We start from the raw sequence: 23,513 nt of genomic DNA, 5'->3' as shown, positions 1-23,513 counted from the left end.
TGTGTGTGTGTGTGTGTGTGTGTGTGTGTGTGTGTGTGTGTGTGTGTTTGCTTTTCTATTATGTCATTTGGGAGGAAGCTAGGCATTGATGTCATGGCTATTTTTAACACTAATAAAGCCCTTTTAATCTGTAATGCTAACAATATTCAACAGAAGTCTATTCGTGGAACTGTCTTGTATAGGAAAAACATACATTTAAATATGCAAACTTATAGGGGCAAAGCCTTATCATCTGACTGTTCCCAGATCTCATTGGTATTGTTTGATTTCACAGATTTTTCCCTTTTACCAGGCCAGCCACTTCTGGCCCTGTACTTGCATATACTCTTACAGCAGTTAATTACAGCCATTGGTCAAGAGCAGTTTGGCTTACTATTTTCATGGCAATAAAAGGAATAGAGTAATGATTTTATATCTTAACTAAAGCTGAACCATAAGTGATCTGGCTGTAGGCCCTCCAATTTAATTTTCCAGACTTGCAAATAGATAACAATTGTAAAACTAAATCAATTTTATTTACTTTTCAGACCATGTGGATGAGCGGACAGTATGCAATGGAATTGCCCCGGAAAAAGACGTAGATGGATTTCATATTATTAACATTGGAAGACTATGCCTGGATCAGCATTCTCTCATACCTGCCACTGCTAGTGCTGTTTGGGAAATTATCAAACGAACAGGTTGGTCTATGGGACGTGGGTGCTAAGTACCAAAATGAGCATTTTCACATTGTCTTGAAAGAGAATGAAAGAAAATAAGCATTAAACTTCAATCTACAGGAATATACAAAGTTACAGAAGTCAAGGAATAATCTGAAATAAGATAAAATGAAGAACACATGCCAGGTTACAAGAAACTGCGGTTTCACCTTTCAAGGAGTGAATTTTCCAAATAGAAAGTTTATCTCCCGACTCTAAAACTATAAGCTGAAGGTATTTTGATGTACATTTTCCAAAATGTATTATGTTTTTCCTTACCTTTAAAAACAAAATATGCTGGGCTTCCCTGGTGGTGCAATGGTTAAGAATCCGCCTGCCAATGCAGGCGACTCGGGTTCGAGCCCTGGTCCGGGAAGATCCCACATGCCGTGGAGCAACTAAGCCTGTGCACCACAACTACTGAGCCTGCGCTCTATAGCCGTGAGCCACAACTACTGAAGCCCGTGCTCTTAGAGCCCGTGCTCTGCAACAAGAAAAGCCACCGCAATGAGAAGCCCCTGCACCACAATGAAGATCCAATGCAACCAAATAAATTTATAAACAAATAAATAAAATAAGTTTATTTTTAAAAAATGTGCCAAACGTTTTGCACCATCTCTAATGAGCTAGGTTTTCATTATAAACACTTGCCCTTGAATTGTGCTCTAAATTCAGTAATGCTCTCAAAGACCCCTGATAGTTCTTCTGTCTTCATCACTGTCTCTTACATTTTTGGCAGCATCTCCTCCTGCTAATCTTCTCTTTTCTAACTGAGGGAGAGAACTTCCAAGGGCAAGCAGATCCTAGAATTATACTCTTAGAATGTTAGTACTTAGAAAAGCCTTAATTCTAATTTTTTCATTTTACTTATGAAGATACTATGCCCCAAAGAGGTTAAGTGTGTTAAATCTGTAAGCTTTATCTTTCAGACCTTTCTAAGTCCATAAATTTAGTGCTTCTCTCCTATAGAATAAAGTGCATGAGTTTTGTGAAAAATACGTTTTTTCCCCCGCTTCATCTTGTCCTAGATTTGCTCAAAGTTTGATTGCCAATTAATCTTGACCTTGCACTTTTCTTGCTTTGTGATTAGTAGTTAATATTTTGTCTCCACTCTTCTAACACTTCATATGAATTTTAATGTTTAAAACTAATTTAATGGAAGCTTGAAAATGTCTGTGGTTTTTTAATGAGACCATAATGAGAGGGAACATGACAGATCCAAGAATTATAAAAAGAAATATTTATAAATAGTAAATGTAGGAACATTATAGACAAGCCACAAAATAATTCAAATTGAATTAGAAGTTTTTAAAGAATACTGCAGTTGGCTGTTGAGATGTTTACTTTGCTTCTTGTTGCTTATTCTTCATTTAAACCAAACTCTGTGTTTTAAGGAATTGAAACATTTGGAAAAAATGTGGTTGTGGCTGGAAGATCCAAGAATGCAGGGATGCCCATCGCCATGCTCTTACACACTGATGGAGAGCACGAACGGCCAGGAGGTAGGGGCAACCTGGAGATTCTATGTACTCTTACAGTTTTCTCACTTACAATCATCAAATAAATGTGTTTGAAAATGTGACATAGAATATTTATGGGCTTCTGCAAATAAAGGTTTCCTTTATTCCCTATCTAATGACATGAGCACCTTGACAATGAATAAAAGAATTACTGGAAAAATGTGGCCCCTTTGTTCCTACTTTATCATTTGGCTATATATACTTCCTTTATATCATTAAAAATATAGACATTAAGAAGGGTAGAAAGGCTAGATACATACTAGATACATAAAAATCACATGTTGATAGATATCTGTATACCCATACACACTACCGCCCTAAAACACACCACCAATATATAGATATAAGTTTGGTGTTTTTTTTTCTTTTTTTTTACCATTATTAACCTTGGTGAATTCCAGTTTCCTGATCTCAAATTTTCAAGTACAGTTGACTGTTGAACAACACGGCTTTGAACTGCCCAAGTCCACATATACATAGATTTTTTTTTCACTAAATACATACTACAGTACTATATAATCTGTGGTTAGTTGAATCAATGGATGTGGAATCATAAATCCAGGGGCTGACTATAAAGTTACAGGAGGATTTTTGACTGTGCAGAGGGTGGGTGTCCCAGACCTCCGTGTTGTTCAAGGGTCAACTGTACTAATTTTATGATCTTGGTTGATGTAATGCATATGAAATATTTTTTTAAGCCACGAAGCCCTAAGGAAAAAGAAGCCCAATGATAACATATCACTTATATAAAATTATAAATTATTAGAGTTTGAATTGTTTTTGCCTGCCTGGACTTAAGGACTTAAATATTGCAACAAATCAAAATGTGTATGTGGATCATAGTAAACTAGGGCCTGATAATGACTCGAAGAAACTTTAAAAAGCCTTAGTTTTGAAGAGCTTTTTGAAAGGCCAAATCTGGTAATATCAACATAGTTTTCATGGTAACCATCTACAAAGGTGCATCTCTAGCTTAACTATTCACTTCTAACTTAATCTGTTAATGCTCATCTATCTCTTAGGGTAAAATAAAGATATTGATTCATATTTACCTTTATTTAATAGTTTCTGTTAAGCAAGGAAAAACAACCAGGAAAATTTACCTAGGTGTACCATTTTTGTTGGAAGATTTTGACCAAGAGCCAAAATAGGCAGTTTTTTCTTCATTTTCAACATATTATTTTCTTATTTCATCAATAACATAACAAGCAGCATTATGCAGCTCTATTAATTGCACAGCACTTTCTCATGAGCTATCTTATTTCATTCTCAATAATTCTGGAATATATTCATATTCACGTTTTGCAGCTAAAGGAAGTGAGCTTTAGAGACTTCAGTGACTTACCCAAGGCCATTCAAGGAAGTGGTGTACAAAGCTGGGAGCTGGGTGCTGACTGTCTGGTTAGGAGGATAGACTTGAAGTCAGACCCCTCCCCTGCCAAGCCCTGTATCCTTGGGTAAGTCATTTAATCTGTGTAAGTCTCCACTTCCCTCATTTGTAAAGTGCAGATAATATTAATATCTCCTTCATTGGGTTATTATGAAAATTGAATGAGACTTGTATGTAAAGCACTCTTCACAGTGCCTGACACAGTAAGTTAAGTAAGCCCTTGGTACATATGAACTGTGACTATTACTGTTATTTCCATTATTATGCTTAAATAATAATCTGTGGCCATACTAACTAAAAAGTTTAGAATAACATAATCCAAGGTCAATGATGTATTTTTCACCTTCATTTGAAATTTTATTTTCTTTTTCTGTAGGTTTTATATTTACTTTTATTTGGATCAAATCTAATCTTTGTTGTAATAATTTGCGTAAACATAGAATTTATAAAGTTAATAAAATATTAGATTATAAATATGACATAATATTCCAAAGTTTACTTTACATTGCACTTTTTCTTGTGGATATTAATATATTGTGTGCTAATTTCTTGATAAATTTCAATTTTGAATTATTTGTCTATAAAATACCTAAGTCTAAGTAAGTTAATTTACCTCTTATTTATGCAATTTTAAATTAGATAGTCCTATGTCATAAAACACATTTACTTTATAAATATTTTATACTTTGTGTTACAAAATATTTTCACTTGAATGCATGTTAGAAATTGACTAAAATTGGAATTAGATATAGTACTAGTTACTTAAACGCCAGGTGGTTAAATTTACAGTTATAGTGGCATACAGGTGCCGTTATAATTACAGTATCTAAAAGGTAATAAATTGTATTAAAAATGATGTTGGATAGTTCGCAACATGGGTGGTGTTTATTAATCTCATGCATATTTAATAGAAGTATGGTGACATATATGATTAGTATAATGAATTGTTGAGAGCTGCTTACTGAAGATTTGCAGTCTGTGGGAAAGTTAATATTTCAAATGTCCATGTCTGCTAGAGCAGTAATGATGTGCAGTGACTACATGTGCATTGTTAGCTTATGGACATAATGAAGGAGGATTAACTGGGCAAATTCATATCTATAGAACTTGTTCTGATGACACTCAGAATGTTGAGCATTCAGCTCACACTGTACTTCTTTGCCAGAAAAGATTCAGAGCCCAAATGATTCATTTGTGTCTTAAAGCCAAAGATAATTGCACTAGAAGAAAAATGGCGATACTGTAATTTAGCTTGATTAATATGTGTCTACACAGGGCTGGCTTTTATTCTTGATTATTAAGGACATGGATCCCGGCTGTTTTGTGAGAAAGAGCTTCTTTTAATTCTTCAAGGGCTTGAAATATTTAGAGGACTGAGAATGTGCTAAAATCTTGAGGTAAAGAATTAGTGCTGATACTCAACACAGCAGGATGCTGCAGAGCGATAACCTTCTGCTGAGGACATGTCATCACAGGAGGCTTTAAAGATGACATGACATTCAAGCCACTGTGTACTTTATAGAGAGTGAGAGATAGTTCCTGTCTTCCAAGAGCTTATAGTCTTGGTGGTGGTAGGGTGGGGGGACAGGGTACAGAGGGGGCATGATATGCAAGTATGGGTGATTTAAATGATAAATATTTAGTGGCACAAAATAAAATTCAACATCCCTAAGAAAGCATTCAATTTGCTAAGGGAAGCCCTTGGTTAATTGAGGAAACGTAAAGAGATTGACAGTGGAGTCTCTTCTCATGAGTCCCACTACTTGTTAGGATGTTTTAATATCATTGTGATCACCTATAATTCACTGGTATTCTTTTAACGTCTTTGTATGTAGTAACCTACCCAGGTAACTTAACCTTTCAGCTACCCAGGTAACTTAACTTAACCTGAATACTATTGGCTTTAGCAAAATGTCTTTATGTTTAGCTTACCCTGATGGAGTAAAACAGAGTTCTCCAATTTCTCTGAAACAGTTTTTTTTTTTCCTTTAAGATAACAAAGTGCCATAATGACCAGGCATTATGTGTATTAATTATAACCAAAGGAATACATAGTCTGATTTTATTTCAAATTCTTTTAGAGTAAATTCATTTCTGCCTATTTTATATTCTTACATAGGGCATGTCATCTAAATAGATCCCCCTAAATGGCCACAACATGCTCCTCCTTTTAACTAAAAGGTTGGGGTACTATTGCAGTGGCATTGGTTGCTGGGACTTTTTAAAAGAGCATTTTGGAAGAGTCAGCAACTAGCTGATTTTGCTTAGAGTCCTTTGGGATATTCTTGACTTCATTCAGGTAATAGGCATTCAGTGCGTATTCTCTGTGAAACACTGGGGTGGGGGGGTGTGGTACAGGGGTGAAGAAGACTTGGCCCCCTGTTTCCAGAAGATGACAGACTGCATCTTCAGGACACTGTGTTTCTCAAAGCACAGCTTCCGCATTGGTGTTCAGCTTTTGCACTCAAGCTGCCCACCTACTGCAACTTCTATATATCAGGTATTTTTCATTCAAGGGGACATCCTATCTAAATGGAAAACCACAAGGTATTTTGTCAGTGTGATGCCTTTCCTTTGTGAAAATTGGCTCCAGTTGTGAAAATGAACATTTTTGCTAGCCTGGGAGCATTCTCTCTCACCTACAGGAGGGGCTTTCAGGTAGTAACACAGGAATGGATGTTCCAGGCAGTGCAGTGTAATATGAGTGGTTATGTGTGATTAAGCTCAACCCAGTGCCAGGTTGGACCAGGTGCTCTCAAGTTTCAAAGAGAGGAGACAAAAAGGAACACCTAGGAGAGAGGAGTCATGCAAAGCAATCACGCCTCCCGGACGGAGATTCTTAGTCTTGTTGCCAGTGGAATGGAGTGGGACTTTTGCTGCCGCTGTGGAATGAACCATTGTCAAATGGGGGCAGGGGGACGGCAGGCATTTATAGTCTTTTCTCCTCCCATTCCGCTATTCCTAAGGTAGAAGTACTCGTGGTAAGATATTGGGGGTATTATGTTTTATGACGCCTCTGTGTTGACTAAACTTTACTGAATTACAGCTTTGAGTTTGCATAGTGGAAAGCAATAGAAAATAACAAATGCTTGTTGTAGTCTCATTTTCTAAGTTGAATAGTCGGAGTACTGTTTCATTTTCAACATCTCTGAAATTCAGCCAGCTAGTATCTGGAAAGCACTGTACTTGGAAAAATGTCACATATTCTCACATCAGGCAGCTGGAACTATTAGTTGCCCTGTTGAAAATAACATTAAACACTATTTAAAATATAAAGTGAAGTCCAAATCTTTTTTTTTCCCCTTTCATTTTCCCTCTTTCCTCATGACCTCAAAGTACCAGACATTTTTTTTTTTCATAATTATCAGCACAAAGCATCCCTTTTCTGATGTCTATAAGCCCGATTATTCAAAGCATCACTTGTTAGGATATTCATTTCTGCTCCACCAGCCTTTTCAGCCATTCATCCCATCGAGTTCCCCCTGGTACCTTATGCTGAAGCTTCATAGAACTGCACATTGTTCCCCAAACACACCATCTCTTCCAGGCCTCGTTTCCATTACATACCCTGTTCCCTCTGCAGGGAATGCTGTTTCCCCTCACTCGCCTGCTTCCCTCTCACCTCCAGCCCACCTTTCAAGATGTGCAGCAAATCTAACTTTTACATGTTATATGTGCTGCCATCCCAGTACTAATCCTGTTGCATATTGATTGTCTACCTGGTCCCCTTTTCTACACAGGCATAGTAAATATGAACTGCTCAATGACAAATATTTTGTCTTAGGCTTTTTGTATCTCTGAAATTTAGCACAGGGCTTGGCATGTAATAATGTAACTAGTCAGTGAATCAATAACAGTTTATTGTTTCCTGTGTGCCTGTATTGTAGAAAATAAGATTGCAGGCTAGGGATTTAAAATAAAATACTGCCATTTATGGAAAAAAAAATCCCTATATAGTGGGGAGGAGGGAACAGAAGTAGCTAGGTACTTACTATAAACTAACTCCTTCATATTTTAACATTATAGGCATTTACATAAAAGTATAACTTATGACTCCCCTTTTGCCCAAGAGTCAGATCACAGGAGAGGAGAATGCCTCACGACCATCAGGAAGGGGAGAGGAGACCTAAGGATACTGGGAAGGGAAGGAAAATTATTGCTGACAGCATTAATTGAAAGAGGTCACAGCATTTTTCCAGTAAAACATTTAAAATCTATCATTTTGTTTAGACTTTTTTTTTTTTTTTCTTGAGCTGCTGGCATGTAATGCTGCCTTCTTACAGAGGAGCTGATTTCTTTGTCACTAAGCATGGGAATATGATAGTGAATAAATCAGATATTGCCCTGTCCTCTTGAGCTTACAGTTTAGTAGGAAAGACAGTGATCAAACAATTAGGTATGAATGATTAATCATTATAATTGTGCAAAATGCTGCAAAGGAGGAGAGCTTTCTATAATAAAAAGCTTGGTTGTGGGAAGGAGTGGATGATTTCTAGCTACAGTTACACATTAATGTTATACCTTTTTATGCCTATCTTTTGTACTATTGCAATGGAATGTTTTTATTGTCTACCTTCTGCCACTGCTCTTCACTTCAAACTAAAAAATCCCACCTCACAGACAAAACTAAAACTATATTCTACTTGCAGTTATTAAAAATTTCTAAAATCTCTAGAAGGAAAACGTTCACTCTGTACAAAATAAATAATTCATACCATAATGGTAAATGATGATTAAAAAAAAAATCAGGTCAATGCCAAGCAGTGTTATTATACATATATAGTAAGTACATCAAATAGAACTTCTGAAAATCTCTCCCACCCCCTCATACACACCACCATAGACACATTGAAGAACTTTTCCTTCACAACATTTATCAGTTTGTGATTGTCATTTATTTGTGTCACTATCTGATTAATTTGCATCCTATTCACTGGACTATTAACTCCACAAGAGCAAAAACCATATCTCTTTATCTTCCCATTTTATTTCCAGCATCTAGCATAATAGCTCTCCAAAAAGTCTTCGTTCAGTAAATGAATGAATAAATTCTCTTTATTTGTAGACCAAGAGTATCATGTAAGTTTTAATACAGCTATTCATAAGCTGTATTCTTAGGAGCACGGATGTACCACAAGATTTTAAATGGTTCTGAGGCCAGCTAAAAAGGCCAAAAAGTGGGAGGTGGCCCAATTTCTGGAAATCTCTGCCCCTTCCCCAAAATAGTTGGAATAATCCTCCCACTCATTAGCCTATGAAATTACCCAGCCCATAAAAACTAACCACCCCGTATTTCGGGGCCTCTCACCTCTTGAAATGGCCCACACCCTGTGGAGTGTGTTTCTCTAAATGGGTTTAGTTTTTTTTTTAAAGGGACAAAAATTAGTCAAATAAGTCTGGGAAATCTGGGTTAAACAAAATCAAACATATATCTTGACTGTGAATATAGTAATATAATATAACCTTTAATATAGTAAGTACTGTGAATCTGTGAAAGTAAAAGTCTTTAACCCTGAAAGTTGTTTTTATCCCCCCTAAAACTATCATATACATATATATACACACACACACAAATATACATATATGTGTGTATGTATATATTTGTATTTATAGTTGCCATATTTGTATCTATATATTTGCTAAATTTGTACTAATACACCCCAGAGGTCTAGCCTTTTTCCACACAGAGAATGAATTCAGAACCTTGAGAATACCTATTTAGCCTTAGTCTATGGTCTTTTAAGCAAGTTTGCAGAATAAGACTTTGTAATAAGATTCCTGAGTTTCTTTTCATCTGTTAATCTTGGAAAGAAGAAAATAAATGTAAAAATTATATAAAACTTTAACAAATAGACCTCATACATACATCTCCCAGCCAAAACAACTAGAAAGGAAAGGGCAGTACTTTGGCTCATGCCCCTTATCCCATGACTGAGCTGACTACCTCATTTTGGCTAAGATTTGGGAGGGTCTGATTGCTTTAAAATTTAGTTTTATATATATATATATATATGGCTTAAAATCTGTTTCACAGTCAGGAATACTGACCTGGCAGTTTGGTACCATGAGGAATTTCATCACCTGGGAATTGATTCATGTGGATGATTTAACACATTTTATCACTATTAATAGGAAAATAATCCGAAAAATATAAGACTCCAAAGCCAATATTTTCCTTTATAACTGGCAACTTGTTTACACCATAGTTGCAGTCTTGATGGGTGAAGATTGACTGCTGGAGCAGGAGAGCCTAGTGTTAATGAGAATAGGCTCTTTATCACATTGCCCGAGTGCACACTCTGTTCCTGCATTTCCCTAGAACTCAGTGTTCAGTTCATATAAGCTATTATACTGCATTTATTCTAAAAAGTATTTAAGGTGGTCCACAACAATATATGAAACACAATGCAAATGAGAAATAGTTAAGAAAAAGGGGAAGCAAGGCCTGGAACTAAAATGGAGCCAAGAATAAAGCTACTATTAAAAATAGGCATATCATTAAATCTTCATGGATATTTTCCCCTGCCAAGCACACTGAATATGTGTTTGGTGCATTTATTTAATTGAGTCTAAACTATACTTTCTGTGATAGGGTTACTAATTTCATCCTGTGAGCTTTTAGGCAGGAAAAAAAGATGACTAGTTACCCAAGTAAGTATCTTTAGGATTAAAAATAAACACATGCTACAAAACAGAAATAGAGTCATGGATGTAGAAAACAAACTTATGGTTACCAGGGGATAAGGTGGGGAGGGATAAATTGGGAGATTGGGACTGACATATACATACTACTATATATAAAATAGATAACTAGTAAGAACCTGCTAGCACAGGGAACTCTACTCAGTACTCTGTAATGGCCTATGTGGAAAGGAATCTAAAAAATAAAGAGTAGGTATATGTATATGTATAATTGATTCACTTTGCTGTACACCTGAATCTATAACTACAATGTTGTAAATCAACTACACTCCAATAAAGATTAATAAAAAGGAAACACATGCTCAGGATAAATAAAACATTTTCTGACATTAAGACCAAAAAATATTTTCTCCTAAAATTACTTATAAGCAGGGAACTATGTAATGGACTGAGTAATATTTATAACATGCTTTTTAATTTAATGAAACAGCCATATTTTATAGGGTTGTTTCTCTTATTGTTTAGCATAGATCAAAGCTACCATTGGCATACATTTCTCTGATCTCACTTAGACGTTTCTTCTCATTCTCAGTTTTTGAGTCATTCCCTTCTTCCCAAATTCTAAACCAGTGTTTCTCAAACTTAGCTGTCCATTGTAATCATCTGGGGGCTTTTAAAAATGTAGCCACCTAAGCCCAACACAGAACAATCATATCAGAGTCTTTATGAGTTGGATCTGAATATCAGTATTTTTTAGGAAGCTCCATAGAAGAATGTATACAGTGAGGGTAACTGAGGAAGACTACTCAAAGCATGGGAATGAGCCCAGGGCTTCACTTCCTGTTCCAGAGTCATTCCCTAGTCAATCTTTTCCGGCCTCATAGCTTTAAATACCGCCTGTGTCACCTCTTACTCTGGACCCATATAACCACTGTCCACTTGACAACTCCACTTGGATGGTCAGTAGGCATCTCAAAATTACCATATACAAACCTTCACTCTTAATTTTACTCCCTTAGTCTTCCCTGTCTTAGTAAATGTCGCCATCAATTCACCCAGTTGCTCAGGCCATCCTTGACTTCTCTCTCTCACACCCCATGTCTTCCATTAACAGTCTGTGTCAAATATACCCATGATCTCACCATCTTCACTAATAAGACCTTAGTTCAGACAGCTGTTATCTCACACTATAAAATTTACAAACCAGTTTCCCGCCTCCACCCTTGTCCCATCTCCCGCGTGCAGTCTGTTTTCTAACTGGTGTGTCTCAATCATCTGTGGCTTCCCATAACACTCAAAACAATAAAACACCAGAATAACATCCAAATTCCTTACTACGATATGCAAGATCTTACATGATCCTACCTGGGCTGCCTCTCCTTACTCAATTTTTACCATTCTCACCTTCATCACTGCCCTCCAAGCCACACCTGCATTTTGCTTTCCTAGAACATGTCATACGTGCTCACGTGTCAGGATCTTTGCCCTTGGTTTTCCTTCGGCCTAGAATGCTCTTTTTGGAAGTTATTTACATAATTATTTCCTCACTTCCTTCGGGTTTCTGTCCAAATGTTACCTCCCCAGGCTGTCCCTGACCACCTTATCAAAGTAACACCTATGCTATTACTCTGTTTACTTACTCTGTGCTTTTTTCTTCATAGCACTTATTTCTATGCAAACTTTTTATTATATATGTATTTGCTCATTTATATATTGTCTACGTTAAATGAATGAATCCATGATTTCGATTCAATAATTTTTGGCTGAAACCAGGGGAAGATCTTTTAACTATCTAGAGACAATGGTGGTCAAGATTCAGTAAGTCCTTCCTAATACTCTTTCTCACAAAAGAGATAGACTGAGATAGATGTTTAAAAGGAGTGAAATTGAAATGGTATTTGAGTAACTAAATATGAAACCATATTCCTTAGTTGTCATCCACCTAGTGACCCAAGGTGTTTGGAAGATAACTGAAAGACTGATAAACAGCAAATCAAACCAGCCAGGTCTTGACCAGATACCACATTAAAGTCTGGCCCATTTTAAGCATGAAAAGAAGGCTTAGATCTGAGTACTCTGTAACTATATCTAAAGTTATTTAAACAAAGAAAAAACAGCTGAAGTTGAAACAGAAAACTTTTAGTAGATGGAATTCAGGAGCCAAGAGAGTATAGTATTGTTTTAAGATCTGGGGAAATTAGCTCTTGATTATTTTACAAGTGGTAAAAATTAAAGCTGAAAATGTCCTTTTTGTGTTAGAGACACATGTGTTTTCTGTCAGATGCTGTCTTATTAGTACTACCAGTGTGTTCCAGGTGAGATCTAAAGGCAGACTTTATCCCTAAGGAAAAAGAAGTGTCATCCAAGATCCCACACTGGCCTCCTGAAAGAGTCAGGATGATAATCCCAGAAATGCTATTCTGCTGACCAAAGTGAAAACATAGTGTTTCTCAGCTCTGATTTTACAACAGTGAACTCCAATGGTTCCTTTCCTTTCTGCTTAGGGAGGAGGCTGTGTAGTGAAGTGACTAGGAGCTTGGCCACTAGAGCTGAACTAAATAAATTTGAATTCTGACTCTTATATAGTTTTATGACCTTGGACAAATTATGGGCTTTTTGTATTTTCTCGGTTTTCTTATTTATAAAAATGTAAATAATATTAGTTTCTACCTCATAAAAAATACACTTACAGTGTTTGGTGAAGATTGTATGAGTTAATACGTGTAAAGTACTAAAGTAAAGTGCTAGACGTGTAGTAAGTTCTTATATAAGAGCTATTTTCATCACATATGTTTTGGCTCTGCATTTTGTTTTTTGTCTGTTTTATGCTTAAAGATGTAATTGCAGCTTATGGAGAGAGAAAGAAATACATGTTCAAATTCAGAATCTTTAGGCCTCTGGAGGGATTTGTCCAAAAACAGAACTCAGGCTTCTCTTATCCATCTAGTGCTATTCTGTTGACAAATACTGAGTTTTCCTTCTTGCGATTTCCCTGGTGATTTTCCCTTTCAAACAGACCATGGTATGAGTTAATATATTGGGAATGACTCATTTTTCCCTTAAAAAGTGACAAAGCCAACCCTACATGTGAGATTCTAGCTCCTGTTGGATTTGCCATTTGGCTTCATCTGCTTATACAGGCACAAGAAAGTATGTATTTGAAGATTTGCCTCATGGAGAAGAAGATGAGACTTGTCCTGCGTTGCTGTGGAAGATAGATCTAGGATCCTGGTAAAATTTGCAAAAAGGGAGACTTTAGCTCTTGTAAGAAAGAACTTTCCAACAGTCTGGGTGAAATAATATGCCTATAATTATTTTTATGGAAAATGATTTATAAGTTGGAAGGGATAGGAAAAGCATAAGGGAATTGAAGCAGAAGCAAACCAAATTCATACTCACATCAAGAACCTCTCTCTTAGACCTTTAAGTGCCCCTGTGCTGTTCTTAGCTAGAGTAGATAATGGTTCTCTGTGCCAGCACTGTAACTTATACCTCCTTTTAGTGTGGAGTTATCACATTGTATTATAATTCTGATTCACAGATCTGTTTTCCACATGAGAGGAGGGAACTGTGTATCTCCATCACTTGGCATGGTCCTGGGATTATTTCTTGATTGTCGAATAAATGAATGTAGGGAATGACTGGAAATGTCTGACAAAAGTAAATTCCTCATTTAGGTAATTTTAACAAAAAAATGATACTCTAAAATGAATCATATTGTGTTGTTTGTCTTAACATTTTAAAATAGAAAATGTTAATTTCCTCAAATTTTAATTGCCAACAACTCTTTGCTACAATCTGCAATTTTGCATAAATTACAGAGGTAATGATAGCCTAGAAAACTGTGCAGGTGGCTCCCAGTGAACAAGTCTTGATTGACTGTGGACTTTTATATAGTAAGAAGCATATCTTGCCCAGCAGCTAACTTATTAAGTTCTAACAGAACTCTATGATTCTGGGAGATAGGTTCTAAGTCTTTTATTCTTATTATATCTTACAAGCATGATGTAAAGCACTGGGTACAATGAAGTTGCTTAATACTTCTTATAAAACATTTTTTAACATCTTTATCAAAGTATAATTGCTTTACAGTGGTGTGTTAGTTTCTGCTTTATAACAAAGTGAATCAGCTATACATATACATATATCCCCATATGTCCTCCCTCTTGCTCTCCCTCCCTATCCCACCCCTGTAGGTGGTCACAAAGCATTTTTATCTGGGTTTGTGTGATAGAAAAATTAAGCCTGAGCCCAGGCTCTTATCTTACTCACAATATGAGGATAAAACTGAGTGAGGGGAAAAGTCATCTGAGGGTCAGAGATATACATCATTTTATGGAGTAGCTGCTGTAACCTGTTGGTTCTGATTACCCTAGGGAAAAATTTGAGGCGCTAGAAATGACTAGGTGCAGCAAGTCATAGGATTCATTGAACAAAAGTAATGGGGCACCAGAATTGAAAACAGAAATGACAAGAATTTTCACAACACCAAGTAAGACAGTTAGGATATCTAGTTCTCAGAACCAGGAACAGGTATCAAGGGGAAAAGGCAGAAGCGTCTGAGGCATTATTTGAACACATTTGCTCTTAACTCCCTTGGCTCAACTCTCTTTTGCTATCATCATCCAGTTTAATGAAAATGGGAAGGCTAAAAACCTTCCCATTGTTTGATAGCACAATAGTCAGAAACTGATCAATCAAGTCTAAATAAGACTTTGATATTTCCATGGGTATTCCTAGCCAAACTCACTTAGGAGTAAAAACAATTTAACTAGATATTATTATTGAAGGAGTGGAGTTATCTAAAAGATCTTTCCATGCTGACTGAAATTCATCTCAATATTTTTTCTTTTGCTTGAAGCTTTACAGATTGTTAATTTTATGTGTATATAACTCACTGGATTATGTATCGCTCAGTTCCTTGATGAAATCATCAGTAATGATGAAGTGGGAAGGTTTGGTTTTAATTTTGGTTTTTGCAGGGATTTGGGAGGCTCTCATTTGGAACAAGAGAATGCTTGAGTCATGTCTTCTTTTAAATCACACCTTTGCATTATAATATGTACCTTTTTATCCTATTTGATAAATTTGCTGAATTTCTCCTTATTTGATAATAAGAGCATCATTTTTTTTTGATAAGTCATTTTCCTGTTATATGTTTGCCCACCTTTTATTTTCAACATTTCTGAACAGCTTTGTTTTAGATGTGTTTTATATAAAGTGTAGAACTAGACTTTACTTTGTGAGTCAATTTTAATATATTATTCTTTTAATAAATAACAGAAAAATTTATATTTATTATTATGGTAAATATATACAGTCTGAAATGTCATTATCTTCTGTTTTGTTGTTTTTACAGTTTTTGTTTACTTTTTATATTTTTTCTTTTTTGTATATAGTTGTTTTATTATTTAGGAAGATTTAGGAAGTTAATAATTATAACTTTATACAGTACTCTTAGTTCTCTATTTCTTTATATGGTATCTACTGATACTCTATTAGAAGAGATGATAAAATGTTTCCTTTTCCTTTCATGATTCCATTTCTTTTGTCTCCTACCTGATATTTGCTAATAAAAATTACCTTTGTAGTGTGTTTACCTTATACTTTTAAATATTCTCATATTTCTATTATTTGACTGGTCAGCTTTAAATTATATCTGTTCATTCTAGTCATTAAATATAAGGCAATCAGCAAACTTTCTCAATTTTGTCCTTCCTATTCTAATTTTGTTAGTTGCACCAATTCTACCTAATCAGAGCAAATAGCATTTAACATTTTGTCTATCACCCCAATCCTCACACTTTTTTGCCTTAATTTTGTTATTAAATATATTCAAAACACTCCAATAGTCCTTTTGCCAGTTTCCTCAGATATATTTTGATTCATTAAAGTTCATCTTTTAGCTCATTCCTCCGGAAAAACTCATGGGAACAATATTTCCTGTGTTCTTACAATTTCAAAATTGTTTGCAAACTTTAATCTTGGAAGACAATTTGACTGGATATGAAATCCTTGCTCCCAGTTTCTTTACATGGGTCTCTTGTAGGTATTGCTCTGCTGTTTTCTGGAATTGAATGTAAAAATCTGAATTTTTGCCTGGTTGCTCATAGGCTTCTTTTTTTAGTCTTTAAAATCCAGCAACTTCACTGATATGTGTCTCACTGTTGACTATTATAGTTCAATTTGTATGGACTCAAGTCTTTTTTCCCCATTTTGTATGACTCTAAGTTCTTATTTTTAAAGTGCTTGGCATAGTGTTTGGCCGTAATGTTCAACTTTTCCATAACAACATTTTTCTGTTGAGTTTATTACTTTGTTGTTAAATTTAAAATTTTCTTTGTTTTTTTTTCCTTGGGTCTGCCACTTTTAAAATGTATCCTTTTATTTACTTAAAAATTTGCATGTAGTAAAATTTACTCTTTTTTGGTGTATAGTTCCATAACTTTAGACAAATGCATATAGTCATGTAACTACCACTAGAATCAAAGTTCCCCTGGGCTGATTCTTATATAGTATCCTTTTATTGATGCTGTGTAAAATCCTTTTTAAAATTACTTATCATGGAATGAGCTGGATTTTCTTGGACCTTATCTTTGCAGGTGCTTCTGTTAGGGTTTGGGGAGGACGTGCTGAGCAGCCTTCAGATTCTTCCTTCACCACTTTCACAGAGTCAGACTGCTTCCTGTTTGAATGGCTCCTCTGAGTCTTTGTGTTACTACCCACTGTGAACTATGCTAGGTCCAAGAGGGCTTCTTCTGCCCTTATTCCCACATTTTCTGCTACAAATAAGAGGGATATATATTGCATTTTATGTGATCCCTTCACCTTCAGGATGTATATTTTTGTAGTCATTTCCAGAGATCTGCCACTGCTGGCCATCTTGTTATTCTCTGAACTTCTTTCTGCCTTTCTCCCTGTGTGGTATCTACTAACTCTGCTGATCCTGGGTAACTCTTCCATGTTTTTGGAGTCTGTGTACAATATGTCTTCTAGTTTTGCTAAAAATTGTGCAGTTTTTGTTGTTGTCATTAACTGTGTAGCATTTGCATGTTATCTGGGAGGAGAAGAGAGACAATACTGTCTCACACGGCCCTGTTCTTACTGCAAGTCCTTCCTTTGACTTCCCTCATCACTGCCTTTCCCTTATTCCCCTTCCTTGGCTCACACATTAAGCACTGGAATCCCTCATACTGCTAACCTCTCTTATTCCTACATCTCTTAATTAAATCATGTATGAATACTTCCTGTTATATCCTAGACCTCGTCATCATTTTCTAAACATATAATTTCAAAGTTGGTCCATTTTTTCCTGCTATCCTTTTGGCTTGGAATGCTCTTTTATTCTTTCCCTGATTAGTATAGTCTTGTTCATACTTTATGACCTAAAAATGTATATTAACTCCTTCAGGAAACCTTCCTTGACACCTCCTCAGGATGAAGCAGAATTAGTCTCTCACCTATGCTTCCACAGTACATTGTGCCATTTTTAGTGCACTTATTATGTTGTTTTCAATATTTACATATTATCAAGCCAGTGAGTATCCCCTGCATCTATGTATTGACCTGTCAATACAGAACTTTCAAATCCTGGGTTTCTAGGACTCTACTTACAACTCTCCTATGATGGTCAGCACATACCTTCATTTAGCTCATTTGATTTTCCACTGTTCAATTGAGGGGTACAATATTTTGAGTCATCTAGATTAGCTTTTGCTTGCTAAGTGACTTGATAATTTCAAAGCAGTTTTCCTATTCTTAGGATGTAACTGGAATTCCTCTAGAATTGGAGCATTCACAAATTAAAAAAAAAAACAAAAACCTCAGTAATCATTAATGGAAGTTATTCTGCATTCCAGGTGATGCAACTGTGACAATAGCTCACAGATATACTCCCAAAGAACAACTGAAGATCCATACTCTGCTGGCAGATGTTATCGTAGTAGCTGCAGGTAAGTCTTTAGTGGCTGTTATTTGGTGAAATGTCATCAGCAGACTAATTCCTGCCCTAATTGCTGACATGTCTATAAGAACAGCTTCTTGGGAGACTTAGGTATACGTAGGACTGACTTCCATTCTGTCTCTTGGCAATCATCATATTGGTCCATTATACCTATGTTAGCATTCATCACTTAATTGTGGAAAAACAAAACAGCCTTTGGAATGACAGATTAAGCACAAGAATAAATGTGTACTTTTACAATTACTTTGACAGACATGATTGGTTCTAAACATGAATAAGTTATGGGGAGACTGATAGGAAATGCTGTTGAAAGAGTAGTCAGGGCTAGCTCACATAGGACCTTGTAGACCCTGTAAGGACTTTCATATAAGCCAAAGATGGCTGTGAGCAGGAGATTGACATGATCTGGCTTATGTTTTTAAAATATTATTCATACTGTGTCAAGGGGAATTGAGTCTAGAAGAGCAGGAGTAGAAACAGAGAGAACAGTTATTGCACTTCTACTTAATGGATCTAGGTTTTTCCTTAATTTGTTTTATAATCAAACATACAAAGTAATTCTACCTTTCATTTCTATCTTTACTCTTGCCACATAGCATTTCTACATTGCAGACAATTGTGACTCTTCTTGTTTTATCCAAGACTAGAATGGGAGCGTTTTTCATTTTGTTTATCAATTAGATGTTATTGGTAATTTCTAGGCTTTACACTTGATTTGCTGAGTATTTACAAACTATGAAGGGAGGGTAAAAGTTCCAGAAGAAATTGAGTTTGATGAAGAGAATAATAATAGTTTAAATTAGTTTCAACCAAGTTTAATTCACTTTTTATTATAGGCCCTTCTCTGAAAGTCAGAATATATATGTGATGATTCCAGGTGGAGTAATTTGCCTCTTCATAGAGTAAAAATAGAAATATTCCCTTTTCAAGAAGTCACCAGTAAGCTGGTAAAGCTAAGCACATTTCCCATTTTTCTGAGAAATTATATTCAGATGATATCAAGTGCAAATTTTTGAACTGGGTTGACATAAGTAAGACATCAGATGTTTAGAGAGGCAATACAGTTTTTCAGACCACAGGTCAACATTAAGTAAAATACTGCTGCAGCAGCTGAAATATTCACAGAAGACAAATATTGGGTTGGCCAAAAAGTTCATTACAGCAAAGCCTAACGAATATTTTGGCAAACCCAATGTTATGTTGACTTCTTTTTATTTATTTATTTATGTATTATATTATTTTTTAATGTTTGTTTATTTATTTATTTTCTTATTAGTCATCCATTTTACACACATCAGTGTATACATGTCAATCCCAATCGCCCAATTCATCACACCAACTCCCCCAACCCACTGCCGCTTCCCCCCTTGGTGTCCATACGTTTGTTCTCTACATCTGTGTCTCAATTTCTGCCCTGCAAACCGGTTCATCTGTACCATTTTCTAGGTTCCACATATATGTGTTAATATACGATATTTTTTTTTCCCTTTCTGAATTACTTCACTCTGTATGACAGTCTCTAGATGCATCCCCGTCTCTACAAATGACTTGACTTCATTCCTTTTTAGGGCAGAGTAATATTCCATTATATATATATACCACATCTTCCTCATCCATTCGTCTCTTGATGGGCATTTAGGTTGCTTCCATGACCTGGCTATTGTAAATAGTGCTGCAATGAACATTGGGGTGCATGTATTTCTTTGAATTATGGTTTTCTCAGGGTATATGCCCAGTAGTGGGATTGCTGGGTCATACAGTAGTTCTATTTTTAGTTCTTTAAGGAACCTCCATAGTGGCTGTATCAATTTACATTCCCACCAGCAGTGCAGGAGGGTTTCCTTTTCTCCACACCCTCCCCAGCATTTGTTGTTTGTAGACTTTCTGATGATACCCATTCTAACTGGTGTGAGGTGATACCTCATTGTAGTTTTGATTTCCATTTCTCTAATAATTAGTGATGTTGAGCAGCTTTTCATGTGCTTCTTGGCCATCTGCATGTCTTCTTTGGAGAAATCTCTATTTAGGTCTTCTGCCCATTTTTGGATTGGGTTGTTTGTTTCTTTAATATTGAGCTGCATAAGCTGTTTATATATTTTGGAGATTAATCCTTTGTCCGTAGATTCGTTTACAAATATTCTCTCCCATTCTGAGGGTTGTCTTTTGGTCTTGTTTGTGGTTTCCTTTGCTGTGCAAAATCTTTTAAGTTTCATTAGGTCCCATTTGTTTATTTTTATTTCCATTACTCTAGGAGGTGGATCAAAAAAGATCTTGCTGTGATTTATGTCAAAGAGTGTTCTTCCTTTGTTTTCCTCTAAGAGTTTTATAGTGTCTGGTTGTACATTTAGGTCTCTAATCCATTTTGAGTTTATTTTTGTGTATGGTGTTAGGAGGTGTTCTAATTTCATTCTTTTACATGTACCCATCCAGTTTTCCCAGCACCACTTATTGAAGAGACTGTCTTTTCTCCACTGTATATCCTTGCCTCCTCTGTCATAGATTAGTTGACCATAAGTGTGTGGGTTTATCTCTGGGCTTTCTATCTTGTTCCATTGATCTATGTTTGTGCTTTTGTGCCAGTACCATATTGTCTTGATTACTGTAGCTCTGTAGTATAGTCTGAAGTCAGGGAGTCTGATTCCTCCAGCTCTGTTTTTTTCCCTCAAGACTGCTTTGTATATTCGGGGTCTTTTGTGTCTCCATACAAATTTTAAGATTTTTTGTTCTAGTTCTGTAAAAAATGCCATTGGTAATTTGATAGGGATTGCACTGAATATGTAGATTGCTTTGGTTAGTATAGTCATTTTCACAGTATTGATTCTTCCAATCTAAGAACATGTTATATCTCTCCATCTGTTGGTATCGTCTTTAATTTCTTTCATCACTGTCTTATAGTTTTCTGCATACAGGTCTTTTGTCTCCCTAGGTAGGTTTATTCCTAGGTATTTTATTCTTTTTGTTGCAGTGGTAAATGGGAGTGTTTCCTTAATTTCTCTTTCAGATTTTTCATCATTAGTGTATAGGAATTCAAGAGATTTCTGTGCATTAATTTTGTATCCTGCAACTTTACCAAATTCATTTGTAGTTTAGCTCTAGTAGTTTTCTGGTGGAATTTTTAGGATTCTTTAATGTATGGAGTCATGTCATCTGCAAACAGTGACAGTTTTACATCTTCTTTTCCAATTTTTATTCCTTTTATTTCTTTTTCTTCTCTGATTGCTGTGGCTAGGGCTTCCAAAACTATGTTGAATAATAGTGGGGAGAGTGGACATCCTTGTCGTGTTCCTGATCTTACAGGAAATGCTTTCAGTTTTTCACCCTTGAGAATGATATTTGCTGTGCGCTTGTCGTAAATGGCCTTTATTATGTTGAGGTAGTTTCCCTCTATACCCACTTTTTGGAGAGTTTTTATCATAAATCGTTGTTGAATTTTGTCCAGAGCTTTCTGTGCATCTATTAAGATGATCATATGGTTTTTATTCTTCAGTTTGTCAATATGGTGTATCACATTGAGTGATTTGCGTATATTGAAGAATCCTTGCATCCCTGGGATGATGATCATGGAGTATGATCCTTTTAACATGTAGTTGGATTCTGTTTGCTAGTATTTTGTTGAGGATTTTTGCATCTATATTCATCAGTGATATTGGTCTGTAATTTTCTTTTTTTGTAGTATCTTTGTCTGGTTTTGTTATCAGAGTGATGGTGGCCTCATAGAATGAGTTTGGGAGTGTTTCTTCCTCTGCAATTGTTTGGAAGAGTTTGAGAAGGATGGGTGTTATCTCTTCTCTACATTTCTGATAGAATTCACCTGTGTAGCCATCTGGTCCTGGACTTTTGTTTGTTGGAAGATTTTTAATCACAGTTTCAATTTCATTACTTGTGATTGCCTCTGTTCATATTTTCTATTTCTTCCTGGTTCAGTCTTGGAAGGTTATATCATTCTAAGAATTTGTACATTTCTTCCAGGTTGTCCATTTTATTTCCATTGAGTGCTTGTAGTAGTCTCTTAGGATGCTTTGTATGTGTTGTCTGTTGTAACTTCTCCTTTTTCATGTCAAATTTTATTGATTTGAGTCCTCTCCCTCTTTTTCTTTTTTCTTTTTTTGCAGTACGCCAGCCTCTCACTCTTGTGGCCTCTCCTGTTGTGGAGCACAGGCTCCAGACGTGCAGGCTCAGCAGCCATGGCTCACGGGCCTAGCCGCTCCGTGGCATATGGGATCTTCCCAGACCGGGGCACGAACCTGTGTCCCCTGCATCGGCAGGCGGACTCTCAACCACTGCACCACCAGGGAAGCCCTCCCTCTTTTTTTTGATGAGTCTGGCTAATGGTTTATCAATTTTGTTTATCTTCTCAAAGAACCAGCTTTTAGTTTTATTGATCTTTGCTATTGTTTTCTTTGTTTGTAGTTCATTTATTTCTGCTCTGATCTTTATGATTTCTTTCCTTCTGCTAACTTTGGGTTTTGTTTGTTCTTCTTTCTCTAGATCCTTTAGGTGTAATGTTAGATTGTTTATTTGAGATATTTCTTGTTTCTTGAGGTAGGCTTGTATAGCTATAAACTTCCCTCTTAGAACTGCTTTTGCTGCATCCCATAGGTTTTGGATCATCGTGTTTTTATTGTCATTTGTCTCTAGGTATTTTTTGATTTCCTGTTTGACTTCCTTAGTGATCTCTTGGTTATTTAGTAACGTATTGTTTAGCCTCTATGTGTTTGTGTTTTTCATGTTTTTTTCCCTGTAATTGATTTCTAATCTCATAGCGTAGTGGTCAGAAAAGATGCTTGATATGATTTCAATTTTCTTAAATTTACTGAGGCTTGATTTGTGACCCAAGATGTGATCTATCCTGGAGAATGTTCCGTGTGCACTTGAGAGAAAGTGTAATCTGCTGTTTTGGGGTGGAATGTCCTATAAATATCAATGAAATCTATCTGGTCTATTGTGTCATTTAAAGCTTGTGTTTCCTTATTAATTTTCTGTTTGGATGATCTGTCCATTTGTGTAAGTGAGGTGTTAAAGTCCCCCACTATTATTGTGTTACTGTCGATTTCCTCTTTTAGAGCTGTTAGCAGTTGCCTTATGTATTGAGGTACTCCTATGTTGGGTGCATACATATTTATAATTGTTATATCTTCTTCTTGGATGGATCCCTTGATCATTATGTAGTGTCCTTCCTTGTCTCTTGTAACATTCTTTATTGGAAAGTCTATTTTATCTGATATGAGTATTGCTACTCCAGCTTTATTTTGATTTCCTTTTGCATGGAATATCTTTTTCCATCCCCTCACTTTCAGTCT

General features: G+C 35.9%; 1 protein-coding gene across 8 annotated transcripts in view; it reads left to right on the top strand.

The window, feature by feature from the left end:
• The window catches only part of MTHFD2L (methylenetetrahydrofolate dehydrogenase (NADP+ dependent) 2 like), a 139,554-nt gene that overhangs the window by 42,185 nt on the left and 73,856 nt on the right, over positions 1–23,513 (top strand). For all 8 annotated transcript variants that reach the window (XR_003795602.1, XM_029235357.1, XM_029235358.1 and 5 more), the window contains 3 exons: positions 528–680; positions 2,093–2,200; positions 18,110–18,202. Coding sequence is in view for 7 of the 8 variants with exons in the window: in XM_029235357.1 (XP_029091190.1) it covers positions 528–680; positions 2,093–2,200; positions 18,110–18,202 (354 nt within the window). In the remaining variant the exon portion in view is untranslated. The remainder of the gene's footprint in view (positions 1–527; positions 681–2,092; positions 2,201–18,109; positions 18,203–23,513) is intronic.

Source organism: Monodon monoceros, unplaced genomic scaffold, assembly GCF_005190385.1.
Source record: "Monodon monoceros isolate NGI ecotype Baffin Bay Population unplaced genomic scaffold, NGI_Narwhal_1 Super_Scaffold_20, whole genome shotgun sequence".
In the NCBI taxonomy this organism is placed as follows: domain Eukaryota; kingdom Metazoa; phylum Chordata; class Mammalia; order Artiodactyla; family Monodontidae; genus Monodon; species Monodon monoceros.
The sequence above is the reverse complement of the archived record's forward strand: the minus strand, read 5'-3'. Positions and strand labels throughout refer to the sequence as shown.